This window comes from Cyprinus carpio, chromosome A18, assembly GCF_018340385.1.
Source record: "Cyprinus carpio isolate SPL01 chromosome A18, ASM1834038v1, whole genome shotgun sequence".
Taxonomy (NCBI): Eukaryota; Metazoa; Chordata; class Actinopteri; order Cypriniformes; family Cyprinidae; genus Cyprinus; species Cyprinus carpio.
In genome coordinates, this window is record NC_056589.1 from 10,293,731 (window position 1) to 10,320,885 (window position 27,155).

The following is a 27,155-nucleotide window of genomic DNA, read 5'->3' on the forward strand; positions in this document are numbered from 1 at the left end:
TTTCTTTCTTAGAAAACAAAGAAAGTCCGATTTTTTCTTCTCTCTCTCTCTCTCCTTTATTTGATGGCGTATGTGTTTGCTTATCTCCAGCAGGCTGTAGATTATCCATGCTGAAACAAGACTTCTGAAGTGAGTGACTGGCTTTTGAATAAGGCAAAATGATTCTTGGAAAGTCTTAGACACATATAGATAATCAAAATGAGGGCATCCCATAAATCATTTATGTATGTATGCAGTTTTTATTTTTTATTATTTATTATTATATAATTTAAATAAATATTTCCACCCTGCTCTCACCCAAGCCTTAACCCTAAAAAGAAGACACATTGTGTTCACCCAAAATTGCATGCAGATGTGCACAAACAAGACATTTAAACACATGCAAATAATGTGGCATACACTGACAATGGCCCCAGACGACACCAGGTTTCTGAGAAAATTTGACCATTTTAACGGATGTCCGCCCAGGCACGAGGCGGTTTTTCCTTCTTATCTGATCATAAACACATCCTCCACTAACAGATCACTCAGAGAAGCCTTCTGTAATCTTTCTAACCTAATTTTGTTTTTTTACTATGTCTTCTAACAAAACACTAAAACCACTAAAAAAGCTTGTTCTATACTAAACTGTTGAAAAGCCCTATGACCAATAACAATTGTTTTGAATTTTAGGAGACAATGTTGACAACTTAATAGAGTTAACAACTCTCTTAAGTCTTCTGGGATATGAAGGAGAAACATCTGAACAATAAAAGTTTCCAGTAGCACTTTACAGTAAGATTTAATTTGTATTAACATCAATTAACAGCGAGTAATACATAAAATACAGTGGTTAATTGTTTGTTGTTATTGTTTATTCATGTTAGTTCATAGTGCATTAACTAATGTAAATGTTAAATTTAAGATTGATAAATACTGCAAAATGTTTATTATTATTATTATTATTATTATTATTATTATTATTATTATTATTATTATTATTAAACACCAAGTTCTTATACTTAGGGCTGTCGTGGCCTAATTTTTAGAGAGTTAGACTTGTAACCCAAAGGTTGTAGGTTTGAGTTTCGGTACTGGCAGGAATTGTAGGTGGGGGGAGTGAATGTACAGTGCTCTCTTCCACCCTCAATACTATGACTGAGGTGCCCTTGAGCAAGGCACTGAACCCCAAAATGCTCCCCAGGTACCACAGCAAAAATGGCTACGGGTGTATGTTCACGGTGAGTGTGTGTTCACTACTCACTGCTATGTGTGTGCACTTGGATGGGAGAAATGTAGCACACAAATTACAAATATGAGCCACCACAAGTCATGTCATGTCACGATAACTAATATAGTTAACCTCTTAACTAATGTTAAGAAATGAAGCCATAGGGTAAATTGTTAACAAGTTTCCTTTAGGAGAACATGGAACACTGTCTCATCATTGTTAAAATAAGAGTGTACTGTTTTTTTTTTTTTTTTTTCAGAGCATGTGAATTTTGAATATTTTTTATTAAATGTACAGCTGAGAATGCCAGTCTTCGAACAATAAAGGAGCAAACTATTGAGCAAAATATTTTACTCTTCAGCAAGCCGCTATACATGTTTCCACAGTTTATATATATATATATATATATATATATATATATATATATATATATATATATATATATATATATATATATATATATATATATACACACATTACAGTTTTGTTTTTGGCCTATTGTGATTTGACTCTGTCTCTCTCTGTCTTTTACAAAGACAGCCTCATGGATGTCTTATCCTTTGACAGGAAGCCTCATTACCAAGCAGAGAATGGTTGTAAAATGCCCTGTCTATACTTAACCTCATAGAGGCCCTCACATTGCTGCCCTTCTGTGGCCTTTATGGGGCCCCAGATTACACAAACAAGTTTGGCAGATGCAAACATACATTCACTCTGTGCTGCTCATCCTAACCAAGATGGACAGATAGATAGAGAATGAACTCACAGGGAAAAGGGTTAGAGCGAACTACACTAATGCCCACTGCACTAATCTGCTGGTATGTCTGGTGAAGGCCCTTGGGGAAAGCAGCTGTTCTCTGGTTCTTCGTAGAGAAATGGGGGAGGGAGATTCCTCATAATATATGGTGCAGGTGTCCTGAATTTTTAAAACGGGAATTTCCACAGCTAACCACAAGTATTCAGCAGGAGTCCACTTGAATTCACCAGATTCTTGGTTGTATTTCTGATAAAAAAAAAAAAAAAGTAAATATACTATGTTTAACATTTTGAGATCATGCTTATTTCAACAGTCAGAATTTACATTGCATTTATTCCGGCAATTAAAAGTGTCTTCCAGTGTATTAAAAATATATGTTTTATCAATATGTGTTTCATGGAAAAAGAGCATGACCACTGTTGGCAGCATAATATAATTTGTATATAGTTCAGGTAAATCCTCAGCTATGTTTCATTTAGGTATCAATTTTAGGTAATAGTTTTATTTTGGAAATCCACAATAATAATTAAAATACATAATTTATGTATTATGTTTATGTATTTAATAATTCAATACAAATACAAGATGTTATGATACAACACAGCACTTGAACTGGAAATCTTTAGCTAGCATATAAAAAGAAGGCTCTCTCAATCATTGTTATTAGTAGACACTCTCTGGTCAAATAATGAATGTAATAATCACATGTGGCTGGTAAATCATTAAATGACCCAACACAGAAGGTCATTTTCAAAAGATGATTCATCACGGTTCTCCTGTGGTGTGCGAAGAAAGGTCAGAGGATGTCTCATTATGTGGGTTGTGTGTGTATGAGTATGCATGTCACAAGTACACCCAAATTTGTGTGTTATTGTACAAATAAACATTAACATCAACATCTTTGTCAAATTGTAATTTTAACTTGGTATATACATGTATGTGCCCAAATTGACCTTGTTTTGATGACAACAACTGGTTTTGTTTGTTTGTTTTCAGAATTACTTGGTCATGACAAGAGAAAAACGGATTAAAACGCTGACATCATCGAGAAAAATGGGTCAAACAATCCAACAATACAATAATGACAATGTCAGAATGGTTCAACATATCTGGTTTGATCGAGAGTTAATGTTTACCTTGACTAAAGCTGCACAACTTACTGAAGATGCACTGTGGTGACTCTGGATAGAATCTCCTGGAAAGCAAATGACAAAGCAGATAATTACAAACTACAGTCATTGCTAGGTACCTAACAGTTAGTCATCTTTATAGTAGGAAGATAGACACAATTCCTGCACACAAAACCACTATAAGTTTATCAGTGATACATATCTGAATTACTGACATTACAGATCCACTTGTGTAGGCATGCCATGACTGAATCAAAGGTACACTTTCTTGTGGTAAATGAAAACTGCTCTACTTTGATTCTTCCTAAATATATTCTCTTCTAGCATGACTCCATCTAGATTTCAGCTAGCCACATAGTCATATTTTAGCACACGGTTACCACTGACACATTAATGCAAGAAACTTTTCATACAGTATATATAAACACAACTTGTAAATGGGTCATAAAACCTTCATCTAAACTGTTACATTTGTCCATTTACGTAAGAATTACTTCATGAATAATTTGAAACAGAAATTTGTTCTGTGTGAGGAATTCAAACAGGAAAAATTGGGTGTATCAGAATATATTCTTATTCTTACATTTATAAACCTCGAAAGACTCAAAAGTGCAACTACAACAGTTCATGTCAATTCTAACTGTGGCCAACCTCTTCTGACCCAAAACCTTTTGACTCCTCTGCGTCCTCAAATGTTTTGTGTCTGTTGATGGTTTTCTCATGGTTGTGTCATATTGATGGTTTACTGCTGCTTGTTTTCATGTGTTAAAAGGGCACAAGCCAAGGTCATGGTCACAGATTTGAATAATAGGCCAAACTGCTGTTATACCCAGTCAGTGCCCTTTAAATATGGGTGAACAACCAAACCAACCCAAATGGATGTCAATAATAGCAGGACGTGCCCCTCATAATGCCGGCCCTCTGGTTGTTGCCCTGCTATAGTCTCCCTGGTTGCTCAGTCAGTGGATGATAAATGGATTAATGTAATTACTCACATCACTGCCCACATTCTAGAAGCCGGGTGAAAATTGAGATTCCACAAGGGCCCTTTTGCTTATCTGAGTGTAGGAACATCCGTCTTGGCTCCTCTGTAAACTCTACGGAAAGATCTTTGATTTATAATGGGATTTTTTCCTTACCTTTTTTTTATTATTATTTTTTTTCACAGGGTGGTCTTACATTTAAAATTTAACTGGAGTCGAGTGAATTACAGTAGATGTTTAGAGAAAAACAGAGGGTCTGGTTAGAGAATTTTAGGGCACGTTTGAGGATAACTCAATAAATGAAACTGTTTTAAAACCTTTTCACTTGGAACATTATAACAATTTATGGTTAAACTTGGTTGTAAAACAAGATTCATGGTGTTAGAGGATATATGCACTTAAAGAAAAGAAAAAAACAACAACTGTGAAAGTATATTAAATTAACCATCATAAGTTCTACTTGTAATATTAAAAATCAACACTTTTCTAAATAAAATGTACATATTTCACTATTGTAATTAATGAACTGCGTGGGAAGAGTAACATGTTTTATAGTCATTGCACATCTAGAAATATTGAGTAAATTTTAATCTAAATGTATAGCGTGCTTGAATCCGTGCATGCGTGTTTGGACCTGCGCTTTGAATCAGAAAGGGACAGTTGGTCTGTCATGATGGAGGTGATGCATGGCTGGATGTTCTTCCATTTAAGGTAAGTTTGCTTTCTGTTTCAAATTTCTGATTTGTAAAACTTTTTTTTTTTTTCTGTGCATTTTGATACTTTGTGTGACGAGAAGGGCAGGGCCGAGAGCCATGGGAATGGAGCGAGGCCGATGGAGTAAATGCTAATGCAAGACACCTGTGCCACTCACCAGTCTTGAGTCCCACGGAGGAGCTCCGGAAGGATGAAAGGAGGAGTGACGACGACAGTGAAAGATGAGAGAGGACCAGGCCTTGACTTTATTTTGTGTTTTGGTTCTGTTTGTAAATCAGTGAGGGGCTGTCAAGCTCTTTTGTGTTTATTATTAAAGGGGTCATATGATGCGATTTCAAATTTTCCTTTCTCTTTGGAGTGTTACAAGCTCTTGGTGAATAAAGAAGATTTGTAAAGTTGCAAAGACTAAAGTCTCAAATCCAAAGAGATATTCTTTATAAAAGTTAATACTCGTCCACGCCCCCCTGAAACGACTCGTTCTGACACACCCCCACATCTCTACGTCACTATGTGGGAAGATTTGCATAACGCTGCCCAGATGTTCACACAAAGAAAGAAGGCGTACCTTTTATTCTCGTTGTAGTATTGTTGTCGCCACAGCCGCCATGTCTTATAGACGTTGTGTGTTTCACTGTGAAACAATTTTGTTTGGCCTTCCAAAAGAGTACGATATCCACCTCAAGCTACCTCAAGTAGAATCTGTCTCAAGCCGCCCACCTCTGCTTACTCAAGCTGGCCGCGGCTCACTCTAGTCCGCGGCTCAATCTAGGCCTCCGGCCTCCGCTCACTCAAGGCCGCGGTGAGTGATGCTGTTTCGTTGAGAAAACCAAAAGAAGACACGACTAGAAACCATGTTTATATCACGTTTATAGTGGTTTTTATGTTTATGTCTCATTGCTCTAGCCAGACAGGTCATCACAATATGTTAAGAGGCGTAACATTTCCGTCACACGCATGAGGCATTCGGCCAATCACAATGCGCTGGATAGCTGGCCAATCACAGAACACCTCGCTTTTCAGAGGGATGAGCCTTGTAAAAATTTACGCATTTCAGAAAGCGGGGCATCGAGGAGAAACAATAATGTACAGTATGTGTAAAATAAAGTGTTTTTTTAACCTTAAACCACATAAACACATTTCATTACACCAAATACACAAAATAATGTTCTTTTTAGCAGCATCATATGACCCCTTTGACCGACCTACGAACTCTGTTACAGTTTGATTCTTGACTCATTATACATTAACGTTCATGTTAATCACATAAATTCCTTAAAGTTAACTTGCGCGCAGTCACTGATATTTCAGTGAAAATGTTTTCAATAGTTTAGAGATGCACAAAACTGTTTTTTGCTTAAAAACTTGAGCATGATTGGAACTAAATTAAAACAATTGCATTGTATAGTATAAGGTTAGTTTCTGTTATTTCAAACACTCGATAGACATAATAGAGTGAGTTTAGAGCAGTAATATTGCATTAATCTTATGAATTGTCATGTTTTGTCGCTATGCTAAGCTAACATACCACCTAACCCTAAAGCACCTGTTGCCACCAGTGATTATGTTTTGAAAAGTGTGAATAAAAGGTTTTTTTTTTTATGATGGTATTCAACTTAATTGACCATTTAAGTGTAACAATCTGCAATTTTTTGGTTAAAAAGCAAAGTCTCATGAACACATATTTCTATCAATAGGAAGGCTTTGCAATTTGGATTAACTGCAGACTAAGTAAGTGTAAATTGAGTACCATATAGAAGGAGTGACTGGTCTAATTCTCATATTCAGGCAAGTATAAATTAATGCATAGACTTCCATAATATAACTGTCACAGGTCTGCTACTGTGAGGAGCACGACGCAGAGATGCAGAGTCCAATTCAATCTTACAGTTTTTAACAATATCCAGGGAAATAGGAAAACACACGTAGCAAGGGTTGACATTAACAATTCCAGACAAGGGAGAACAGAACGGGTGAGAACTTAAATAAGGCAGATAAGGGCAACAGGTGATGAGATGAGCTCCGGGAGCCATGGCGGAGCAGGCAGTTCAGGTTGCCATGGCAGAGCAGAGGACTCAGGAGGCCATGGTGGAGCAGGCAGCTCAGGTTGCCATGGTGGATCAGGGGACTCAGGAGGCCATGGCGGAGCAGGCAGTACATGTTGCCATGGCGGATCAGGGGACTCAGGAGGCCATGGCGGATCCTCTGTGAGCTTAGTCGGTGTGGCCACGGGCATATGCCACCTCACCCCAAAAAAAAAAGAAAAATTACTGGGGAAAATCAGTAATTCTGGGGGGTGCTCTGGAGGAACGGGCACTTGAGGGAACTCTGGAGGACAATTTCGAGGAGCAGGCTCTGGAGGGCATTCTGGAGGACTAGGGCTGGCTAACTCGGAGGAATCAGGAGATGAAAGAGGGCTGGACTGGACCAGCGAAGATGAAGGAGAACTTTCTGGAGTGGATTCTGGGGTGAGGATAGGAGCCGAGAACTCTAGAGGTAGCACCATGTCCAAGAGCACCAAGTTAGTAGTGGCCGGCGGGACTGACTCGGGAATGGCCAGTGGACTTGACTCGAGAACGGCCGGTGGACTTGAGAATGCCGCAGCCAGCAGGCTTGACTTCGGAGCTGCCGGCGGAGGGGTTCTGGATTGGGATCGGAGGCTCTGCAGACACGGGATGACCGCCTCCTTCCAGTCAAGGATGGTGGTGTCCGGGAGTTCCGTTGGCTGATGGTATGTGATTCCGAGCCAGAACAGCGTCACCAGGGTCTCGCCATCCAGGGAGCTGGCTAGGGCGTGCCCTCGCGTAGGTGACTGGGTCGTGACTCGCCTGAGCCACGGTGCTGAACAAAGCCCATTCCTCCATGTTAGCGGGGAGAAACGAACAGGAAAACAAAACACTTTTCAAAAATGGAAACAAAAACCTGTCACGGGTCTGTTACTGTGAGGAGCACTGAGCGAGGAATGAGGAGACGTAGAGTCTGATTCAAACACACAGTCTTTAATAATATCCAGGGAAACAGGAAAACACACGTAGCAAGGGTTGACATTAACAATTCCAGACAAGGGAGAACAGAACGGGCTAGAACTTAAATAGGGCAGATAACAAGGGGCAGACAGGCGATGAGGATAACTAAATGACAAGGAACACCAGGAACAAATTGGAAACAATTAGGACAGGAACGGGAAGGACCAAATAAGGGCATGGAAATACAGGGAACATAAACATGACAATAATAATATTGTTGTATTTTTACCTATTCTTCAATGCATAATATTCAGGTGTTTCTGAATAGGGTAAGAGCTAAACACTGCAGGAAACACTGCATCACCATAATTTACTCTCTATCATGTTGTTCCAAACCCCTTTTGACTTTTCTGCTGTTGGTTAAAAAAAAAAAAAAAAAAACACTGGTTTGGATGACTTGACATGGTGCTTCAGTGTTAATTTCGTTAACGAAGACTATGATGAAAAATTTTTGTTGAGAGCTTTTTTCCCATGACTAAGACAAGACGAAGACTAGACGACAACAAGGTCGATAAACAATAACTAAGACTATATCAACATGAAATTTAGTTGACGAAATAAGACGAGACTAAAATGTATTCAAAAAGATCAAAACTTTACCAAAAACCTCTTTTTATTTTCTTCAAGAAAGGAGACAAAATGTTATTGCAGACTGCTCTACAGGCCTCTACTACGCAGCGTTCATGAGTGTGGTTGCCAGATATTAGATAAGAGTTCTAATTCCTGAATTCCTAAATTGATACATTTTCTTCCATGTGTGTTTTGCTTATTTTAAGCAATCTGGCGACCATGCGCACGCGCTCACTCCTCATTGCGGAGCTGCCGCTGATGATCTGAAAAAGAAACAAGCTGGAGTTAAGTGACCTAAATGAAGTCATTCTAACTATATTGTTTGCAATTGTGATTGCTGAATAAATACACTCACTCAGTCGATGTTGTTTTGATATAGAAATAGACTATTGCAATTTTGGAATTTGGAATTTTAAATTTGGAATTATTAGGAATTTCACTGTTATAATATTTTTCTTTGTTTTAGCAAATGTTTTCATAATGTAGACAAAGAGATTGGATAAGTCTTTGGTATTGATTTATATAATAAAAAGCCTATAATAACTCAGTACACTATAGGTGAGGTAAAACACACCATGTGTCCACATTCTATTGATTTGTGCTTACTGGAGTGCAATACCTGAAATGCAGAAGTAAATTTCTCAAATGACAACAATCATTACGATTATAATTTTGAGAAAAAAACATAAAAATAAAATAATAATAATAATTATCAGTTTAACCATTATACAGAATGACAAAAAATGTGACTATAAGATTTAATTGACTAAAACCTGACTAAAATGCTCATACATTTCAATGAATAAACAAAAACAGGAAAAGTTTGCCTAAATACAACTAAAATGTACATTTGAGTAAGTCTAAGACTAAATGAAAAATTGCTGCCAAAATTAATACTGCTGTACGGTTAATTAATAATAATCTTATTGCTAAAATGTCAAGTTTTCAGTGACTAAAACTAGACTAAAATATTCAGGTTTTCTTAGACTAAAACTAGACTACAATATTTAAGATTTTCTTGGACTAAAACTTGACTAAAATGTTGAGCCTATAAGTTGACTAAAACTTGACTAAAACCAAATAGGATAAGGTTGACTAAAAACTAACAAGGAAATTTTAGCACGGGACTAAGACTAAAATGAAAATAGCTGACAAAATTAACACTACTTCACATCTTCACATGCAATATGCTGCAAAACATGTTTTTACAAAACCAAAGCAGTTCATGTAACCGCAACTGAAAGGCTTTTTTCTCTGTTTCTGTCATATATGATCATGGAGATAGTCAGTTTGAACATCACATCCTCTTCACTGTGCATGCAAGAATAGTTTCAGGCTCTGTCACGAGTGTCATGTCCTCACTCACGTACTTGTTTTCCAACTTCCTTCTCTCTCTCTCAGTTGAAATGATCACATATATGTTCACACAGGTCAACCCACAACTCACACTGTGAATATAGGTCAGGACAGAAGATTTGCAGATTTAGATTTTTAGATTTAGAATTTATGAAACCGAGTCATTAATAGTTTTATTAATGATTATTCTCATTATGATCAAAAGAGTTTCCCAGTTGATTTCCACTGCAATTTTGCAATTTTCCACTGCAATTTTGGAATAAAATGTAAGTTTGCTGATATATATATATATATATATATATATATATATATATATATATATATATATATATATATATATATATATATATATATATATATATGTGTGTATATAAAACTTAAAATGACCAGTTAGCAATACTAGAAATGGTATGATGTAACCCCCCATCCCCTCCACCCCACCCCACCCCACCCATTATGGTTTTGTTATCTTAGTTTTCCAAATCAATGAGAAAACAACTGATTGAACCAGAAAACAACCAAATAGAATGAGTTTACTTACTGAGTACAGATGAATCAGAGTCAGATTGAGCAATGCAGTTAGCCAAATAACACTGATTTATTTGTATACTGCACAGTTATTTTGAAGGAAATCAATGTCCGTCTGAAGATCTGACATCTGAGCTCTGTTTGTTTATGATGAGATATGAGGTTAAAGTTCAAAGTAAACCCTTCGGTCAATAAGAGTAATGTGGTGGAAATTTTACTGTAATTCAATTCAGCTATTGGCACAATTAGAGGCTGAAAATTAGAGGTCAGTGACACAATCCATGTGCCTGTAATGTATCACATTACACACTAATACGCTTCTAATATCCAAATCCGTTAAATGATTTTTAGGCTGCATTAATTAGGTAAACCGGAACCGGGAACACTTCCCATAACACCCGATGTACTTGCTACATCATTAGAAGAATGTCATCTACGATAATATTAGTCTGTTTCTCTCTTATTCTGAGGTTACTTGAGTCACCCAGATCCAGTCTATATCCAGATCAGAGGGTCACTGCAGTCAGCCAGATCCAGTACATATCCAGACCAGATGGTGGATCAGCACCTAGAAAGGACCTCTACAGCCCTGAAAGACAGCGGAGACCAGGACAACTAGATGAGCCCCAGATACAGATCCCCTGTAAAGACCTTGTCTTAGACGACCACCGGGACAAGACCACAGGAAACAGATGATTCGTCTGCATAATCTGACTTTGCTGCAGCCTGGAATTGAACTGCTGGTTTTGTCTGGCCAGAGGAGAACTGGCCCCCCGACTGAGCCTGGTTTCTCCCAAGGTTTTTTCTCCATTATGTCACCGATGGAGTTTTGGTTCCTTGCTGCTGTTGCCTCTGGCTTGCTTAGTTGGGGACACTTCATTTACAGCGATATCGTTGACTTGTTTGCAAATGATTGCACAGATACTATTTAAACTGAACTGAGATGAATGGCATCACTAAATTCAATGATGAACTGCCTTTCACTGTCCTTTTGCATTATTGAGACACTGTTTTCCTAATTAATGTTGTTCAGTTGCCTTGACACAATCTTTTTTGTTAAAAGCGCTATATAAATAGAGGTGACTAGACTTGACTTGACATAATGTCTCATAATGTCACAGAATGTCTTACAGGCTGCATTTACACTGGCACAAAAAATCAGATTTTTTGCTCACATCTGACACAGACAAGAATTTGTTGCACATGTGTAAACACAAAAATCCGCACAAGATCTGATATCTGCACATGTGTCTAAACACACATATCCGATTCCCTGCAGAACTCCCAATGCGAGGGCGAAACGTTTGCCCATAAAGACAGCATTTTTTGCCGGTGTGCTGTTTGCGCTCGCATTTTATTGAGATGGAAACTTTATATAGGTAAGAAATTGTACATTCAGGAGCTGATTTTCAACCCCTGCCCTGTCAGTTTTATAAATACAACAGCTAAAAGCTACATTATATTTCTCAGCAGTGAGGTGATAACTTTTTGAAATTAAACCAACAAGCATCACTTGTTTGCAAGCTTCACATTCGCTCTCACATTCTCTCTCTCTCTCTCTCTCTCTCTCGTTAATTCATTCTAATTTATTACAATAAATATCATATTGGTGCTATTTCACTAAAGAATTCTACCTGTAGATAAATTAGTCTAACAAATAAAATTTACTGTTATTTTCAGTTATTTATCCATTCAGTCAGATTTTGTGCTGTAAAACATCCATGACAGCCGTTGTCCATGCTGGCAAATAATAATGGCCACTCGATGTGAATTATATAAATAATTTTAATAGCACAGCCATGCCAAACCCAAGGGTCGCATAGAAAAGTGATAACTGCAGACAATCCTTTTGGGGCGGATATTAGTTTAAAAACAGATATTGTATACCAGTCGTGTCTAAAGTTAATGTAAACAGAAGGGCCAAAAATCAGATATGGTCAAAACATCAGATCTGTGCATTAAGACTTGCAGTGTAAATGCAGCCACAGACAGAAATGTACATGACATGGAAGTTAACTTGTCATCATATACAATACTCACTAAGGAGCTGTAAAGCCTTATTTTCACATTTGTCCAACAATTTATTGTCTACAAGACAACAAGGTTGTCCATTATTTGCTTTGACCTCTGTGAACCATTTAATTAAAACAAATTATTAAAATGTTACAGGAACTCCTTACTGTTCCCCAAAAGTTCGACTACTAAGCATGCTTCAAATAATTCTGTGAAAAACCTGATGTTCTTAGGCAACTCATTGCATGACAATGTCTGCATGCTCCTTCCTGTATATTGAAGACATTCAACTAAAAGACCTAACTAAAAGTTCAATTAGCCATTGATTACCAATTCATTTGACCTGTCCTACAGAACAATCAACACATGATTGGAAACTATGACTCAAAACCTAGTGGGCTAGTAACTTACTATTGGCAGCTAGTTCAGTCCTAACTGAAATGGTAGAAAAACTGGAACTGATTTGAGATGCTCTTCACTGGCACACAAACAGCATGCCTCATATGACACCTGAGGAAAATTAACAATTTATAATAATGTATCAAAATTGTGTATTCAAATATTTTATTTATAATTACGTTTTTTTATTATTATTTTGCTAGTGATATTAGTTTCTCTTTTATTTGTTTCCCCTGAAACTTTAATGAGGAGAAAAATGCTTTTATGTGAAGAAAAAAAAAAGATTTGAGAGAGAATATGTGTGCCATTTGTTCATGAGTTTTTTTTTTAATAAAGTTTAAAATATATTCCACCTTGTAACCCACATTTTTATTATTATACTCATGGCAGAAAGAGACTTAGGTGTCCCACTGGACACGCACACAAAAAAGGTTATACAAGCTTTTCATATTCAGACTTCTCACAGTCTATCATGACTGCTGAATCTGGTTTGTTGACGACGTACAACCTTTGGCTGATGTTCGCTTATGCATTTCTTTTGGAGCACACCTTTTTAAGTATGCCCGCATCTTTTGCGTCAACAAAAAATTATTTATGTGAAATTGAGTGTCATGGGAATTGATTATTCTCTGATCCTATAAGCAGCTGAGCATTACTATTGCTGTCCTCACTTATTGTCCACCAAAAAGATTCCGTGTTGATGTACAATCTTTGCTGAGCTTACGACAACTCATATCAGCAACTTCACTGCATACAATTTAAGACAGCCCACTTATCTGAAATAAGCCTGTGATGCCTTAAAAATGTCTGTAGGTGACAGCAGGAGGAAAATTATGTCCACAAACTATACAGTGGTGTTGCTTCATGTGATTTGGTTTTCAACTGCAAAGCTTTAAATGCAAAAATATCAAAAGTTCCATTAGATGAACCAATTAACCCTCAGAAGTCATTAAGTCAGTATTTTTGAAAGTTTGTAGATCTCTGGGAAAGTAATGTCATTCAATTCATCTTATATATATATATATATATATATATATATATATATATATATATATATATATATATTTTTTTTTTTTTTTTTTTTTTTTTTTTTTTTTTTTTCAACTGTACGTCATGATTGACAGCAAAACATTCTTGGAACCATCAGATCTATCAATGTTGAGTTTTGCATTTGTGCAGTTCACAAGACATTGTGTCCTTCTACTGTGACTAGTCATTAACCTGTTCTAGAATTTGGAGGAGCCTCCCGTTGCATTAGAAGCAGGAAGAGACTAGACTATCCGTCTCAAGTCCGAGCCAAATATAATTTTTCTTGATATTGTCATGGATTTGGGGGCATTTGGACTCGGTCTTGACTTGGATTCAATAGGTCTACTCAGACTCAAATTAATTGGTCCTGACTAAAACACTGTTCTGCAGTGTACACCACTGAATAGTATGGATTCGTTTTGCTGTGGGGGTTCATGGCATGGCACCAACAATGCTTAAGAAAACTAGATTCACTTTTAACTTAATAATAATAACAATAATTGCTCTCTGTTAGTTCAAGTTAATTAAAGCATTAACAAATTAGACTTTAAAAATGGTTGCTTTGTAAAGTGTTTTTATTTTTTTTATTTTTTTTTAAATAAAATAAAATAATACCTAAATAATGCAAACAAGTTATTGGACAACATTACTTAGGCTACATATAAAAAATGCATGTGCCATGGATAAATAAAATGGAATAGCCAGACAATAAGGAAATTATTTTAAATATGTAATAACTCAATCTGACAATCAAGAGTCGCAAGCTGTACTAGTCTTAAATTGCAGCATGCAGCTCGCTTGCAACGTGGATATTGTGGATGTGAGGCCATTTGTACATTTTGGGAGAGTGGCAGAATCCCAATCACTCACACTGTTTGTGGAATTCCGTCTCACAAAAAGTTTTAAAATGATTGATCTGCTCTGATAATTTGTTTGGATTCAACCTACTTGCTATAGTGCAGAAATGCTTGCAGGAATTGCCAGCTTTATAATCACGAAATCTGCAGGAATGTGTAAAATTACAGCGAAATTCAGGCCCTGATATTGCACAAAATCAAACACAAGTGAACTAAGTTACTTAGTCAGAATGTGTAACTCCATCCGTGGACGCGTTTTTTTGTAACAACACACTGAAAACATCAGCTAAACCCTACGAATTAACAACATTTTTGCAGTAGTGCTCTCATTATAAAGTTATGTCATAGTTATTAATGTTCTGCATTTCTGTTTTGAGCTGCGCACCAGTAGCCTACAATGAAGCACTTTGATAGCGGGTATTTAATCACCGGGATTTAATTTATCAGATTTATATCATATAGGATACACTTCATTATATATACTACATAACTTTAATATTACAACTTATATCTGCACAAAATGACCCAAATGCACAAGTGAATGTGTCTGTGCTGCTCAACGTGCAGAAAAATTTGCTTTCTCAGGATAATGTTATGTATAGACAATCCCAGTCATAGTTATTAATATTCTACCTTGTTGTTTGTACTGCTCGCGCTGCACCCTGAATCACCATAGTAGCCTAGGCCTACAATGATTTGCTTCACTGCAGCGTAACTCAACCAAATGCATCTTATATGGGATAAATATTATATACTCGATATGTAAATAAAAATATTGCAATTTACATTTCCACAAAAGGCTGTGAGTGGCTGCACAAGCGAGAGAGTTTTGCAGCACACCACGAGAGTACCGCGTTACGTAGTGTGAGTGATGTTTCGCGGTTCATCTGTTTGTTTTGAATATCCTTACACCCCTACTGGTCATTGTATGATTTCACTGTATTTCTTGCTAATAAACCTGACACTGTAAACAAATATTGCTAGGTTCTGTGACAAATTGATTATTGTATGTCGCTTTTGGCAAATAAATAAATAAACAAATAATATGGACAAGAGTAATATGAATATTTTTCCAAAAAGCCTGTGTTGCACACGACCCTTGGTCGATTGTTCTGGATCTCTTCCTACTTGCTATTGATTCACAGTGCCAAGTTTATTCAGTTTTACCCTCTTTCTTTTCTCTTATGGGTGACTTCATTCTATATGTTGAAAAACTCATATTCCTCAATTTCACATGTAACGGTTCCATCCTGTTTTTCCTCTTCTTCTTCTTCTTCTTTCCCATTTTTTTTTTTAATTGATAAGAAATAAGGGCTGTCATGATTTGGGCTTTTGAGAGATTGCAAATGAAGTGACTTTGGGGTCATGGAGTCATATCCTCTCCTTTTATTTATTTTTTCATTTCATTTTCTCACCAATGTGCTTTGACAGAATCGAGATTACAGTAATTTGCCGAGGCATTTTGTTGCACTTGTGGTTGAACTGTGGGGTAAGCACACAGTGTGGGTGTTTGTGTGGTTTGAAAAGAAGTAGGAAATGTTCTATTCAAATGTGAAGTCAATGCAAGCAACACAGCATTTAAAATCAAATAATTTAATTTTACACTATGCTCATCATGTACTTTAGCACTGAAACAAAATTAAACAAAGCAGAGTGTTACATTCCTATGATTCTGTGCTGTTAAGAGGCACAGTTTTTGCCAAACTTTGCCATTAGTCACTGCATAATCTTCTGTAGGACTTTCTTCCAAATAAATGTTTGATATTTTATTTTATTATTATTATTTATTTTTTTATTTTTTTTTGTCTCTAATACAATGTTTTATTTAAATTTCTGAAATAATAAACACTATCTGGTAAAGTGCATTCTTAGTTTTAATTTATCTTTATCTTTACCTAGGACAAAAGCTGCTTTAACAAAAAGGGTGGTCACACCAAATTCTGATTTGATTTAGTTAAAGTTAATTGATAAAATCTATTTATGTCATTATTTGTTAAAGTAACCTCACTTTACACCATGTTTACACAAGTGATTAAAACTTTTAACAGTATTGTAGCTTTGCAGGAAGGTTTCATAGAGCATCTTGGAGACAATGCCACAGTTTTTCTGGATTTAGTCTGCCTCAGTTTTTTTCTGTTTCTTCATGTAATCGAAGACAGACTGGATGATGGTGAGATCAGATCTCTGTGTGGAGCACTGGCTGCTGTCAGACAAATCTCACTGCATTATTACAATAAATGGCAAAAGGAATGTTTGGAAATGTAAACTGATATTTCCTACTGACACACTGTTGCAAAAGAAAAAAAATAACTGGCTTAAAACCATTTTTTGTTGGTGAAAATACAAATGGCCTAAGACTTTTGCACAGTACTGTATATACACCAATGTAATTAAAGTTCAACAAACTTACCATTTGCATCGCTTTGTAAGAGCATATACAAATACAGAGTTAGGCTAATGCAAATGCAGTGCACATACACATACAGTAACAGCTATTGATGTAATCATTCATTGCCAGCGGTCGGACAGATCATTACACTCGTCTCAGTCCAACCTCTAAAAATACCAAGGATCCCTAACATGAGATTGCAGACTTTGCCAGAAAAGATACTGAGTAAATGATTATAGGCTTTTGTGCAGGGTATGAAATGGTTGGTGCAGTGTCAAGCCTAACATAAGTCACACAAGGTTGATGATACACAGGGCAACTTTTTTAGCAATTTTGCCAGGCAACCTTTTTTTGAGCAATGTCGCTTGGGCACTTTCCCATTGAGAATGGGTAACAAATTTATATCTGGATACTTTCGATCGGTTGAGGGCCCTGTGTCTTACCTGGTTGCCCCATGTATCATCAGGCTAAGAGTTTTCCTAAATGAGCAACTTATCATTTAATGGACATATCCTCATGGGTTTGAAATTCTGTTTTTACTATTGTACAGAGCATGACACTGCACTGTTAATTGAAATTCTGGAAAAAAAAAAATGAGATTGTAAGAATCATGAAATTGAAGATCGGGATCAATAATTAATCAGACAATTATATTATGCAAAGCAAAAATGACTTTATATGGTACTCCTGCTAACTGAATACTTAAAGAATAAAAGGGAGAGAAAAATCACTAAGAAATACTGCCGTAATCGACCCCTGACCTCCAGTAAAAGAGCAATGAACAGAAGAGTAGTTTAATATATGACTAGATGAGGCAGATCTCACAGAACTGATAAACATGTTTTATGGCTGTTTTCTTGATCTATGCTTGAATCAGTTGGTTGATCACTGAACTACATCCTAATGTACTTCAGGTCTGAATTAGGGTGAAAAGAGTGCAGCTTTGAGTGAAAAGTGAAGTTTTTACCATTAGGATCTATTTTTACCTTATTTAAAAAATTAGTTAAGCTAATATAGTGAGATTGATTTAGTCAGATTAAACAATATATTTTACTTAAATAAAAGTTGTTACTAGAGATAATAACAGACCATGCACATTTTAGGTATTTGATAAAACACTTGTACAATAAACTACAGTAGATTATGCAATTTGTTCCATCTGATTGTCCATTCTGAAAATAATAGACAGTCTCTCATAGTGCATACTATCATGTGAATGCTATTGTGTTCATTATAAGTACAACTACAAATGATTCATTGTTTTCTCTCTGTATTGTTGAAACTGTAATGCCATATATCCTATTCATTCATATCTACATACACGTGAATATAAAGTTTCACTTTCCAATAGGTCTAATTGCATTATACAAGGGCTGGGTATATCCCCCACCTCCCCCAACACACACAAACACACACACACACACTGAGCAAGTTATAAATACTATAACATAACTACTAAAATAAAACTATATTTACTCCATTTTATACAGTTTTTACACACGTGGATGTCCCAAAAATTACTTTAGGGAGGTTTTGTCAGATTTAACTCTCTCCTGTACAAATTAGTAGAAACTTAAAGGCGCACAGAATTATATGTTTTATCCAAAAGGGGGCACTGTTGAGTTTCCAAAACGCCTATTTATCCAAGAAGATATTTTAATTATTTGCAAATAATCGTATTAATTGAAATTATTTAATTTTCATTCTAACAATAATAATGTTGTATTAGGCTATTAGGGTTGATGTTCAGGCACAGGCACAGACTATAGATAGTTAGGCCTATATATATATATATATATATATATATATATATATATATAGATAGATAGATAGATAGATAGATAGATAGTATAATATATAGTAATTATTTTATGATGATTGTGTCAAAGAAATCACTTGTTATCCTCCTGTCTTATTCTACTATACTGCTAACTGTATAGTATTAGAAATGTCAAAATAAATTAATTAATAAATAAAAACCCTACATACACACACACACACGTCTACACACTCGTTTTACTAAAGTAATAGAATTTAACGTTTTGAAAAGGGAATGACCAAAAAGTTAAATAGTCGACGTCCATTCAGTTCTTTCATCCTGCATTACCAAAATGACAGTCAGCTGACGAGAAAAGTTTTCGTTTCCGAAACCATATGTTAACGAGCTCTGAGATTCAGCGACCCCATTGGCTCTCTCCGATCCGTCACGTAAGCTATAAAACTCAGCAATGCTTTTAAACTGTACTGTAGTGTGTCGAGTTTAAAAACGCTCTCAGTTCGAGCTGTGTCTGCAGAATTTAGCGCACTTCTTTGACGTTACACTCACCCGTTTGACCACGATGATGTCTGCTCATGAGGAGTCACCAAAGTGTTAAATGTTTGAAACCCAAGGCCGCCGAAATTCACTTTTAAAGAGAGGAGAAAGAGATCCGATGCATCTGTGCAATAGACTGTGCCAAGGAGAGCTCATAATCTGGAGTTAGGAGCGCAGCGAAAAGTCCTGTGCAGTCTTTGTTTTCCTGCTAAAAGTAAAGCATTTAAACATCAGCAAGCTGGCTCACTCTCTCCCGACCCAGCCCGCTTTGACAGCTGCTCTTCACCCGCTCTGGAGGACAGTCAGCAGCAAGAGGATGGCATCAGAGCTGGCACTGAGCAGCTCCGACCTGCCCACCAGTCCCCTTGCCATAGAATATGTTAATGACTTCGATCTGATGAAGTTTGAGGTGAAGAAAGAGCCACTGGAGCCCGATCGCAGCATCAACCAGTGCAGCCGCCTGATCGCCGGGGGCTCCCTGTCTTCCACCCCGATGAGCACGCCTTGCAGCTCGGTTCCCCCTTCCCCAAGCTTCTCGGCGCCTAGCCCTGGCTCCGGGAGCGAGCAGAAGGCGCACCTAGAGGATTTCTACTGGATGACCGGTTATCAGCAGCAGCTCAACCCGGAGGCTTTGGGCTTCAGTCCCGAGGACGCGGTTGAAGCGCTGATCAACAGCACACATCAGCTCCAGAGCTTCGACGGCTATGCTAGAGGGCAGCAATTCAGTAGCGCAGCCGGGGCGGGAGGCACCATGGCTGGAGAGGAGATGGGATCCGCCGCCGCGGTGGTGTCCGCAGTCATTGCCGCCGCTGCAGCGCAGAACGGGGCACCTCACCACCACCACCATCACCACAGCCACCACCAGCAGCACCAAACTCCCGGGGTCCAGTCCAGCAACAACTCTTCTGCTACCCACCACCAGCACTCCCACCTGGAGGACCGCTTCTCGGACGAGCAACTCGTTACCATGTCCGTGCGGGAGCTCAACCGCCACCTGCGCGGCGTCAGCAAAGAGGAGGTGATCCGACTCAAACAGAAGAGGAGAACCCTCAAAAACAGAGGCTATGCCCAGTCATGTCGCTACAAGAGGGTCCAACAGAGGCACGTATTGGAGGGCGAGAAAACCCAGCTCATGCAGCAGGTGGACCACCTCAAACAAGAGATCTCGAGACTGGTGCGTGAGAGAGACGCGTACAAAGAGAAGTACGAGAAGCTCGTGAACAGCGGCTTCCGAGAAAACTCGTCGAGCAGCGACAACAACACCTCATCCCCGGAGTTTTTCATGTGAGTTCCCTATAAAGCATAAAGAAAGAAATCAATAAAGTTTTTAAAAGTGTTTTTTTTTTTCTTTTTTTTTCCGTTTTGGGGGTTATCAGATAAAGGCTCACAACCTTTTTTTTAAGAACTGAAGTCAGCTCTTCTTGAATTTTGGAGGCTTGTTGTGCAACCAAATATATATATATTTCTGCATATGCATTATATCATTCTCTAAATTAGTTAATATTTTGATGTGTATGCATATACACTCATGATATTGACTTTCATTCACTTTTTTTTCTTTTTTGCCAAATATGAAAGTTTGCTATTTTTTTTGTCATATATATTTTTGCTCTTTTGCCAAAGTCAAAGGATTTTTCCCCCATTATCATCTCATGCCTTCTGCTTGCTGTTTTGTGACTTTACATGAGAATCTATAAACTATATAAAGAGACATGTCATTAAAGTGCCTGCATGCTGGACATGTATGGTCTTTTTGTTCTTTCTTTATTCCCCCTCTGTTTTTTTATGCTCTTGAAAATGAACTTCTACTTGGAAAAGAACTTCTGCTCCGCATGGCATTCATTTCTTTCAATCCCCATCACTTTTTTGGAGTACGGACTAAAAAAGTGAAAGGAGCATCATGCCATCATCCTCCTCATGAAAAAGTTGATCCATTCGGTTTCCATGCAGTTAATTCTCTGTTGAGAGCCAGCTGGAAGCAGTGTTGCGAGGGAGAGAACAAGGACCTGGTTTCTAAAAGGAATTCTCCCTCTGGGACATAAACAGTGTTGTTGCTAAAAGTGGTTTGTGTATTTAATGTCAAATCTTTGCATTTTGATAACTCTGGAATGAACTTTTTTTTTTTTTTTTTGCATCATATAAGATCAGTTAGAGGTAGCCCATGCCACAGGTTGACACGGAGAAGATGACTTAGATTTTAGATATTGCCTGATCATTTTGTTAGATGTTTGGGAAAGCTCCAAGTTTGCATACAGCTGGATTTTTATCATGCGTAACTTGAGCTTTTTGCAGCATGTACATGCAATGAAAACAACAGTTTGACAGTTGTAGTTCCTGTTGTAGCCTGCCATTTACTGTATTTTAAAACCAAAGTATTAAAGTAGAATTTCGAGTCAACATCATGCATTCAGAAAAAAAAAAGTCTGATATAAAATCTGACCTATTTGGAATGAGTTGCACTAAGCTTGTAGCAAATTATATATCACATATTGGAATCTATCTTGAACGCTAATTTAAAAGGCACCCATCATGGCTTTGCTGAAAACTAAAGGATATAATCTTATTTAGATATATATTGTCAAACAGGACTCTGTTTTCTTTTCTTTCTTTCTTTCTTTCTTTCTTTCTTTGTTTCTTTGTTGTTAATACATTTATTACTTACATGGCAATAATGTAGTAATCAATATTAAAATGTCTGGACATTGTTTTATGGTCAGGGATTGATACCCTGCTTGTATAAAATCAGGATATACAGTTCATCAATAAATTCTTAAAACTATGTTAATTATTTTTTTTTTTTTCATATATATTTTGCTGTGCAAAATTATTTTACTCACTAACCATATGTGATGTTCATATATGCTTATTTTCATTTCATACAATTATATGATATGCAATAAAATGTAATTTGGGCCACTTAAAGTCTGCTTTCTCTGAATGTTGTTTGTTAAAGTTTTATTTATTTATTTATTTATTTATTTATTAGCATTATTATTATTATTATTATTATTAATATTATTATTATTATAACAATCAATAGTTGAATAAAACACAAGTCTTGTTAGTAGCCTGATTTTATTAGTCCAGTGCATGCATTTCACAAAACATGCTTGGCGTCTCAAAAAATAGACTGTCTAGCACATGATTCAGAATGAAAGTGTAACTAGCAATCTCTCTTATCATATAGTTGTTTGGCTCAAAGGACAACCATTTGTTAACACCACAGACCGTTAATATTCTCAAGATGTATGGCAATTTCACTACAAACACTATATCATAAATTTACAAATATTATCTGGAAAAGACCACAGGATTAGAGAGCGGCAGCCAATAGCACACAATGTTTGCTGAAGTTTAAATAAATTATTTTATGGCAGACGATGCTGGAACATTCCAAAGTTCGACACAATCTCAATGCAATAGACTTTGCTTTATGTTTGGATTGAAGTTAAAGCGCCACTGTAGGTGTCACCTTTCTACCCTTTATTTAGTGACTCACAAGAGAAATTTGTGAATTACCTGACAAAAGCTATCCCTTTTAACTGGGTGCAGGTTTTGCCTGCTGTGTTGCACAAATGTCTCAGTGCACAGAACAGTCCCTGAAACTCCTGGAAAAGCTGTTTGTGTGGGTCTTGAATTACAAAAATAGAGTAATTTAACTGCAAATGTAAATGGTTGTAGTTATCAAAAAACAGCGTGTTTATGCATCCGCCTGAGACGAGCATGTTTATAATAGCTCACAGTTGTATGAGCCCGGGTACATGAGTATGTGTATAGGGGTTCTTAACTGGTGAGTCGTAGGTCTGTTTTGATAGTACAGCGGACAGCAGGAAAAAGTATGTGCTAAATGCAAATAGTAAAATAAATATGTATTAAAAAAAAAGCACTTTGAAACACTGAGCAAAATTAATCCACATTCATAAACTTGTTTCGTTTTTACAAAATATATACATTTTCCTATTCATCTTGTTACATTAATAATTGTGCATATTTCTGTGCTTAATCAGTAAATATTAATATTAATAAATTCAGATTGTTTGACTTTTTTTTTACCTTTGTATGATAAACAATTTAGCTTAAGTGTTATAATGTAAAAATATGAGGTGAAATCAGTTGAGAACCTAGTGAACTATGTGAATATGTTTTTGGCGGTCAGAGTAAACAAACACATCCTGTATGTTTGCGAGACTTTTTCCACTGTTAGACATGTGCCATCTGACCTCTGATATAAGGATAGTGATAGTACACAAAGCCTTATTAAAAATTATTTTAAATCAAATTCTTAGAAAACCCAGACGTAGCTGCACACAAAGAAAGGTCAAATTAAAGATATATTTATTCTCTATCAAGATGAACAGTGGTCCGTTTGATCTGAGACTTTTTCTTTAATTACTAATTATCTGCCTTTCCTCCATGTGAAGGAGGCGGCTTTGTCGTCCACCTCTCCTGAAACAAGAGGTGTGGAGGAGGAAACAAGAGATCGGGCGAGAGAGTATAACTGGAGAGTTGAAATGATTTTCCCAATGATTAATCACTCAGAAAAGGGCTGACTTGAGCCCTGTAAAAATTATAAATCATGAATCTGTATAACTGCAGTTGTGTCCAGCCTGGGCTTTTAGCATGTAGGCGAAAACTGCAATTTATTACAAATCTCTCTCTTATGCGCACACAGAGAAAACGGTTCAATTTTATTACTTTGAGTTGGCAAAACCCTAGACATCTCCTTAAACGTTGTGTGCACTGAAGAAATTAGGGAAAGCACAAATTGTAACCCAACATTCTGCTTTGTTGTATTAATGTTGTCCTTAAACGTTACACTTTGTTACTCAAAATCATGCTGTTACAACTGGGCTGTTATTTTTTCATTTTTTGGGAATACTTTTATTTATTCTTATTATTTTTGATCATCATTTAATGTGGAAGAAAAAAGTAAAAATTATTCAATTGAATCAATAAATGTTCTACTCTTACTGAGACTCTGTAAGAGCAAATTCAGGCTTTGGTGAAGGTGTATTTCGGTGCGTGAGTGTTTGTGTGTACAGAGAATGTGTGAAGGTCAGTGAGCGAAATGTAGAAACACGCGTACAGTCATTACAGAGATGTTTACCCTAAGGGGAGACCTTATTCATTTCCTGTGCCAGTCCTTAAGTCAAACGCATACCAACATATAGGCATAACACTCTTCCTATGGATCCACAGCTACCTTTCATCCATTTTCACTTTTAATCAGCTATGACAACTTACAGCTTGCTCAACAAATTCGCCCCCCAATTTGGAATTATTTTGATTAGTTGGCTTAATGCAATTTCACGGTCATCAGTATCCATGTACATTGCAGGCTGTACTGAAGCTTTGTTAGTATTTAGTGTACATGTTACGTCATACACTAAATGTACATGTCATCATGATAGATAGATAGATAGATAGATAGATAGATAGATAGATAGATAGATAGAGCAGTTTTGGAAGTCTTTTGGCTTATGAGTGACGCAGACAAACTTGAAAGAGCTTTCGGAAAGATGTGCACACACTTTGAAACTGTGTGTCAGAGTATTGGGGTTTTCCAGCGATGCACAGATGCAATAAAGATGGAGATGATGCATGTATGATACAGAGAGCAAGTTAGACATCTTTTGGATTCAGAGTATTTACTTAATCTATTATTTGGGCATTGACATGCTATTTTAAATGAATAATAAATTATTTTACAATTAAAAACAATTGATGTATAGCGATTTAGTTTAGATAAATATCATCTTTATTCAATATAATACATTCTGTTGACAGCTTCCTTTTTTATAGAGATCTTTTTTTTTTTTTTTAAGTGTTGCCATGTGTGTGGCAAAACAAATTCTCTGAAATATGCATATAGAGAGGAATCTTCCAGGCATTTTCGGGGGTTATAAAATCATCAGTAATCTTATTTCATCTGTTGATAATGTACTTTTCAACATACTTGAGTAATTTACATTTAAATTTTCAGTAAAAAGTGTTGAGCTTTTAATATGAATGCTCTAATATTTGTCTGTCAGTATTCATTAAACTAATTCAATCGGGGAAATATGTTTTTTGAAGCTGGTCATTGTGATTTATAGCTTAATTGTTTTATTTTATCTAGGGACAACATATAATTAAACATATTACCTCCTATCTTTTTGCATATTTTTCTCAGATTGGTAAATTAGACATGTAGGCAATTGGTGATTATTTTTTTTATTTTATGTTTAGAATTATTATTATTATTATTATTATTATTATTAATATTATTAATAATAATAATAATAATTTAAAAAACTCTGAAATTCAGTTCGTCTTCACAATCTATGGCCCTTACATGCAGTTCTTGTATTTCTATGTTAGGTTTGACAAATGACAATTTTAGATATAACTTTTTTCCTTCCAGACATAATATTCTATTTCTGTGATGAACGCCATCCTGAACTCTGTTTTGAAGGGATCAGTTATCATGACTGTATGCCAGTAAGAATTAAAATCAAAATTAGATGATTTTGGAGTGTAATGTGTACATTATACTGTAGTGGAATGGCATAAAGTGACTATGCACTCACACAACATATATATATATATATACATGACTGTATGCCAGTAAGAAAGAGAGAGAGAGATAGAGGATAGATAGAGAGAGAGAGAGAGAGAGAGAGAGAGAGAGAGAGAGAGAGAGAGAGAGAGAGAGAGAGAGAGAGAGAGAGAGAGATGATAGAGTAATTCTTTGTCTTAAAAATGTGTTCAAATAAATAAATAAACAAGTTCCAAAAAAAAAAAAAAAAAAAAAAAAAAATGATGTCAGTTTACATCAGTAATGAAAATTCAATACCTCATGTAAACAGTAATGGTGTAATTTCATTAATGTAAAAGAAGATTGATTATAATGTCAGATGAAGCTTTCTTTTTTCATTGCAGATTAATCAAATATGAACAACTTGCAGTTTTTATGTCTCGGTTCATCTTTGACAGAATTATTATATAATATAATAATGTTTTAATAATATAATTTCAGCTGATAGTACAAACTCTCCACAAAGATCACTATAAACTATGTGTTAAATCATGGTGAAGTCACAATTTCCATTTAGTTTGTGGTGTATTATGACATCTCTTTTCTTTCTCTCTCTTTGTCAGGTCTTCCAGAAAGTTCCTTCATCTGTGACTGTGAGTTCTCTGAGCCTGACCTTGATAAGTGAGGTAAAATAAATTTCAACTATATCTCTGACTTACTACAGTACACAACATAGGTATGGTATGGAAATTCACTATGGAAAGACTAATGAAAAAGCATACATTAACTGCATAGAATGGGGGCAAAAGCGTATATCGAACAATAAAATACACTGATCTTTTATAGGAATCCTAAACTGGACTGAATACTAAATGAATGAGTACTTTGCAGTGTACCTGACATCCACCTGCACAGTGAGGCTGGTGCTTCCTAAAGCGCTGTAAGACAATTTTTTTTTTTTTTTTTTTTTTTTTTTTTTTTCGTTTTTCTGCTTTACACCTGACTAAAAGCAAGTGTAAATTCACCTTCCCATAGGCCAAACTCTCAGTGCTGGGGTGATGGATTTCTGAAAGCCCAGTTGAAGCACAATCCATCTTTCTCCAGGCTCAGTGTGTACTCTTGTAGGACTACACCAATGACATCTCACTGGAGCACCTCATGCACCTCGCTCTTGGGTACAGGCTGCTCTCTGAGCTGTCAGGGATTAAGGTGTTTGTGCAGAACATTGCTGAATCATAAAAGGGCTTTTAGTGACCAAAGTTTTCCATATTCACTGCGGCCCTTCTGACCGTGATTGATTCAAAGGCGCTGTACCTTCTAGAACAAAACTAAGAGTCAGAGATCTTGTTCTCCTGCGTGCTAGGTT

At 36.4% G+C, this 27,155-nt stretch overlaps 2 protein-coding genes across 3 annotated transcripts; one reads left to right on the plus strand and one right to left on the minus strand.

Annotated features, from left to right (window-relative positions):
* Positions 1–1,673: 1,673 nt before the first annotated feature.
* LOC122148563 (leucine-rich repeat extensin-like protein 5) lies at positions 1,674–19,423 on the minus strand. Of its 2 annotated transcripts, XM_042774990.1 has the most exons (3): positions 19,285–19,419; positions 3,104–3,162; positions 1,674–2,213 (listed from the first exon to the last, which is right to left on the minus strand). In XM_042774990.1, the coding sequence occupies exons 1-3, from the start codon at positions 19,310–19,312 to the stop codon at positions 1,998–2,000; spliced, it is 303 nt and encodes a 100-aa protein (XP_042630924.1). In that variant the 5' UTR covers positions 19,313–19,419; the 3' UTR covers positions 1,674–1,997. The 2 variants fall into 2 exon arrangements, with proteins under 2 accessions (XP_042630924.1, XP_042630923.1); XM_042774989.1 differs by lacking the exons at positions 1,674–2,213; positions 3,104–3,162 and adding an exon at positions 6,664–8,650 and having other exon boundaries at positions 19,285–19,423.
* On the plus strand, positions 19,187–27,116 carry LOC109063848 (transcription factor Maf-like). The gene is made up of 4 exons (XM_042774987.1): positions 19,187–20,556; positions 26,413–26,475; positions 26,636–26,729; positions 26,825–27,116. Exons 1-2 carry the CDS (start codon positions 19,589–19,591, stop codon positions 26,438–26,440), a joined length of 996 nt encoding a protein of 331 aa, XP_042630921.1. The 5' UTR covers positions 19,187–19,588; the 3' UTR covers positions 26,441–26,475; positions 26,636–26,729; positions 26,825–27,116.
* The last annotated feature ends 39 nt before the right edge of the window (positions 27,117–27,155 follow it).

Coding starts and splice junctions, on each gene's coding strand:
- LOC122148563 (XM_042774989.1), bottom strand. CDS start 7,297: ATGGTGCTACCTCTAGAGTTCTCGGCTCCTATCCTCACCCCAGAATCC.
- LOC109063848 (XM_042774987.1), top strand. CDS start 19,589: ATGGCATCAGAGCTGGCACTGAGCAGCTCCGACCTGCCCACCAGTCCC. Junction 20,557..26,412: donor TCATCCCCGGAGTTTTTCAT/GTGAGTTCCCTA, acceptor TCTCTTTGTCAG/GTCTTCCAGAAAGTTCCTTC.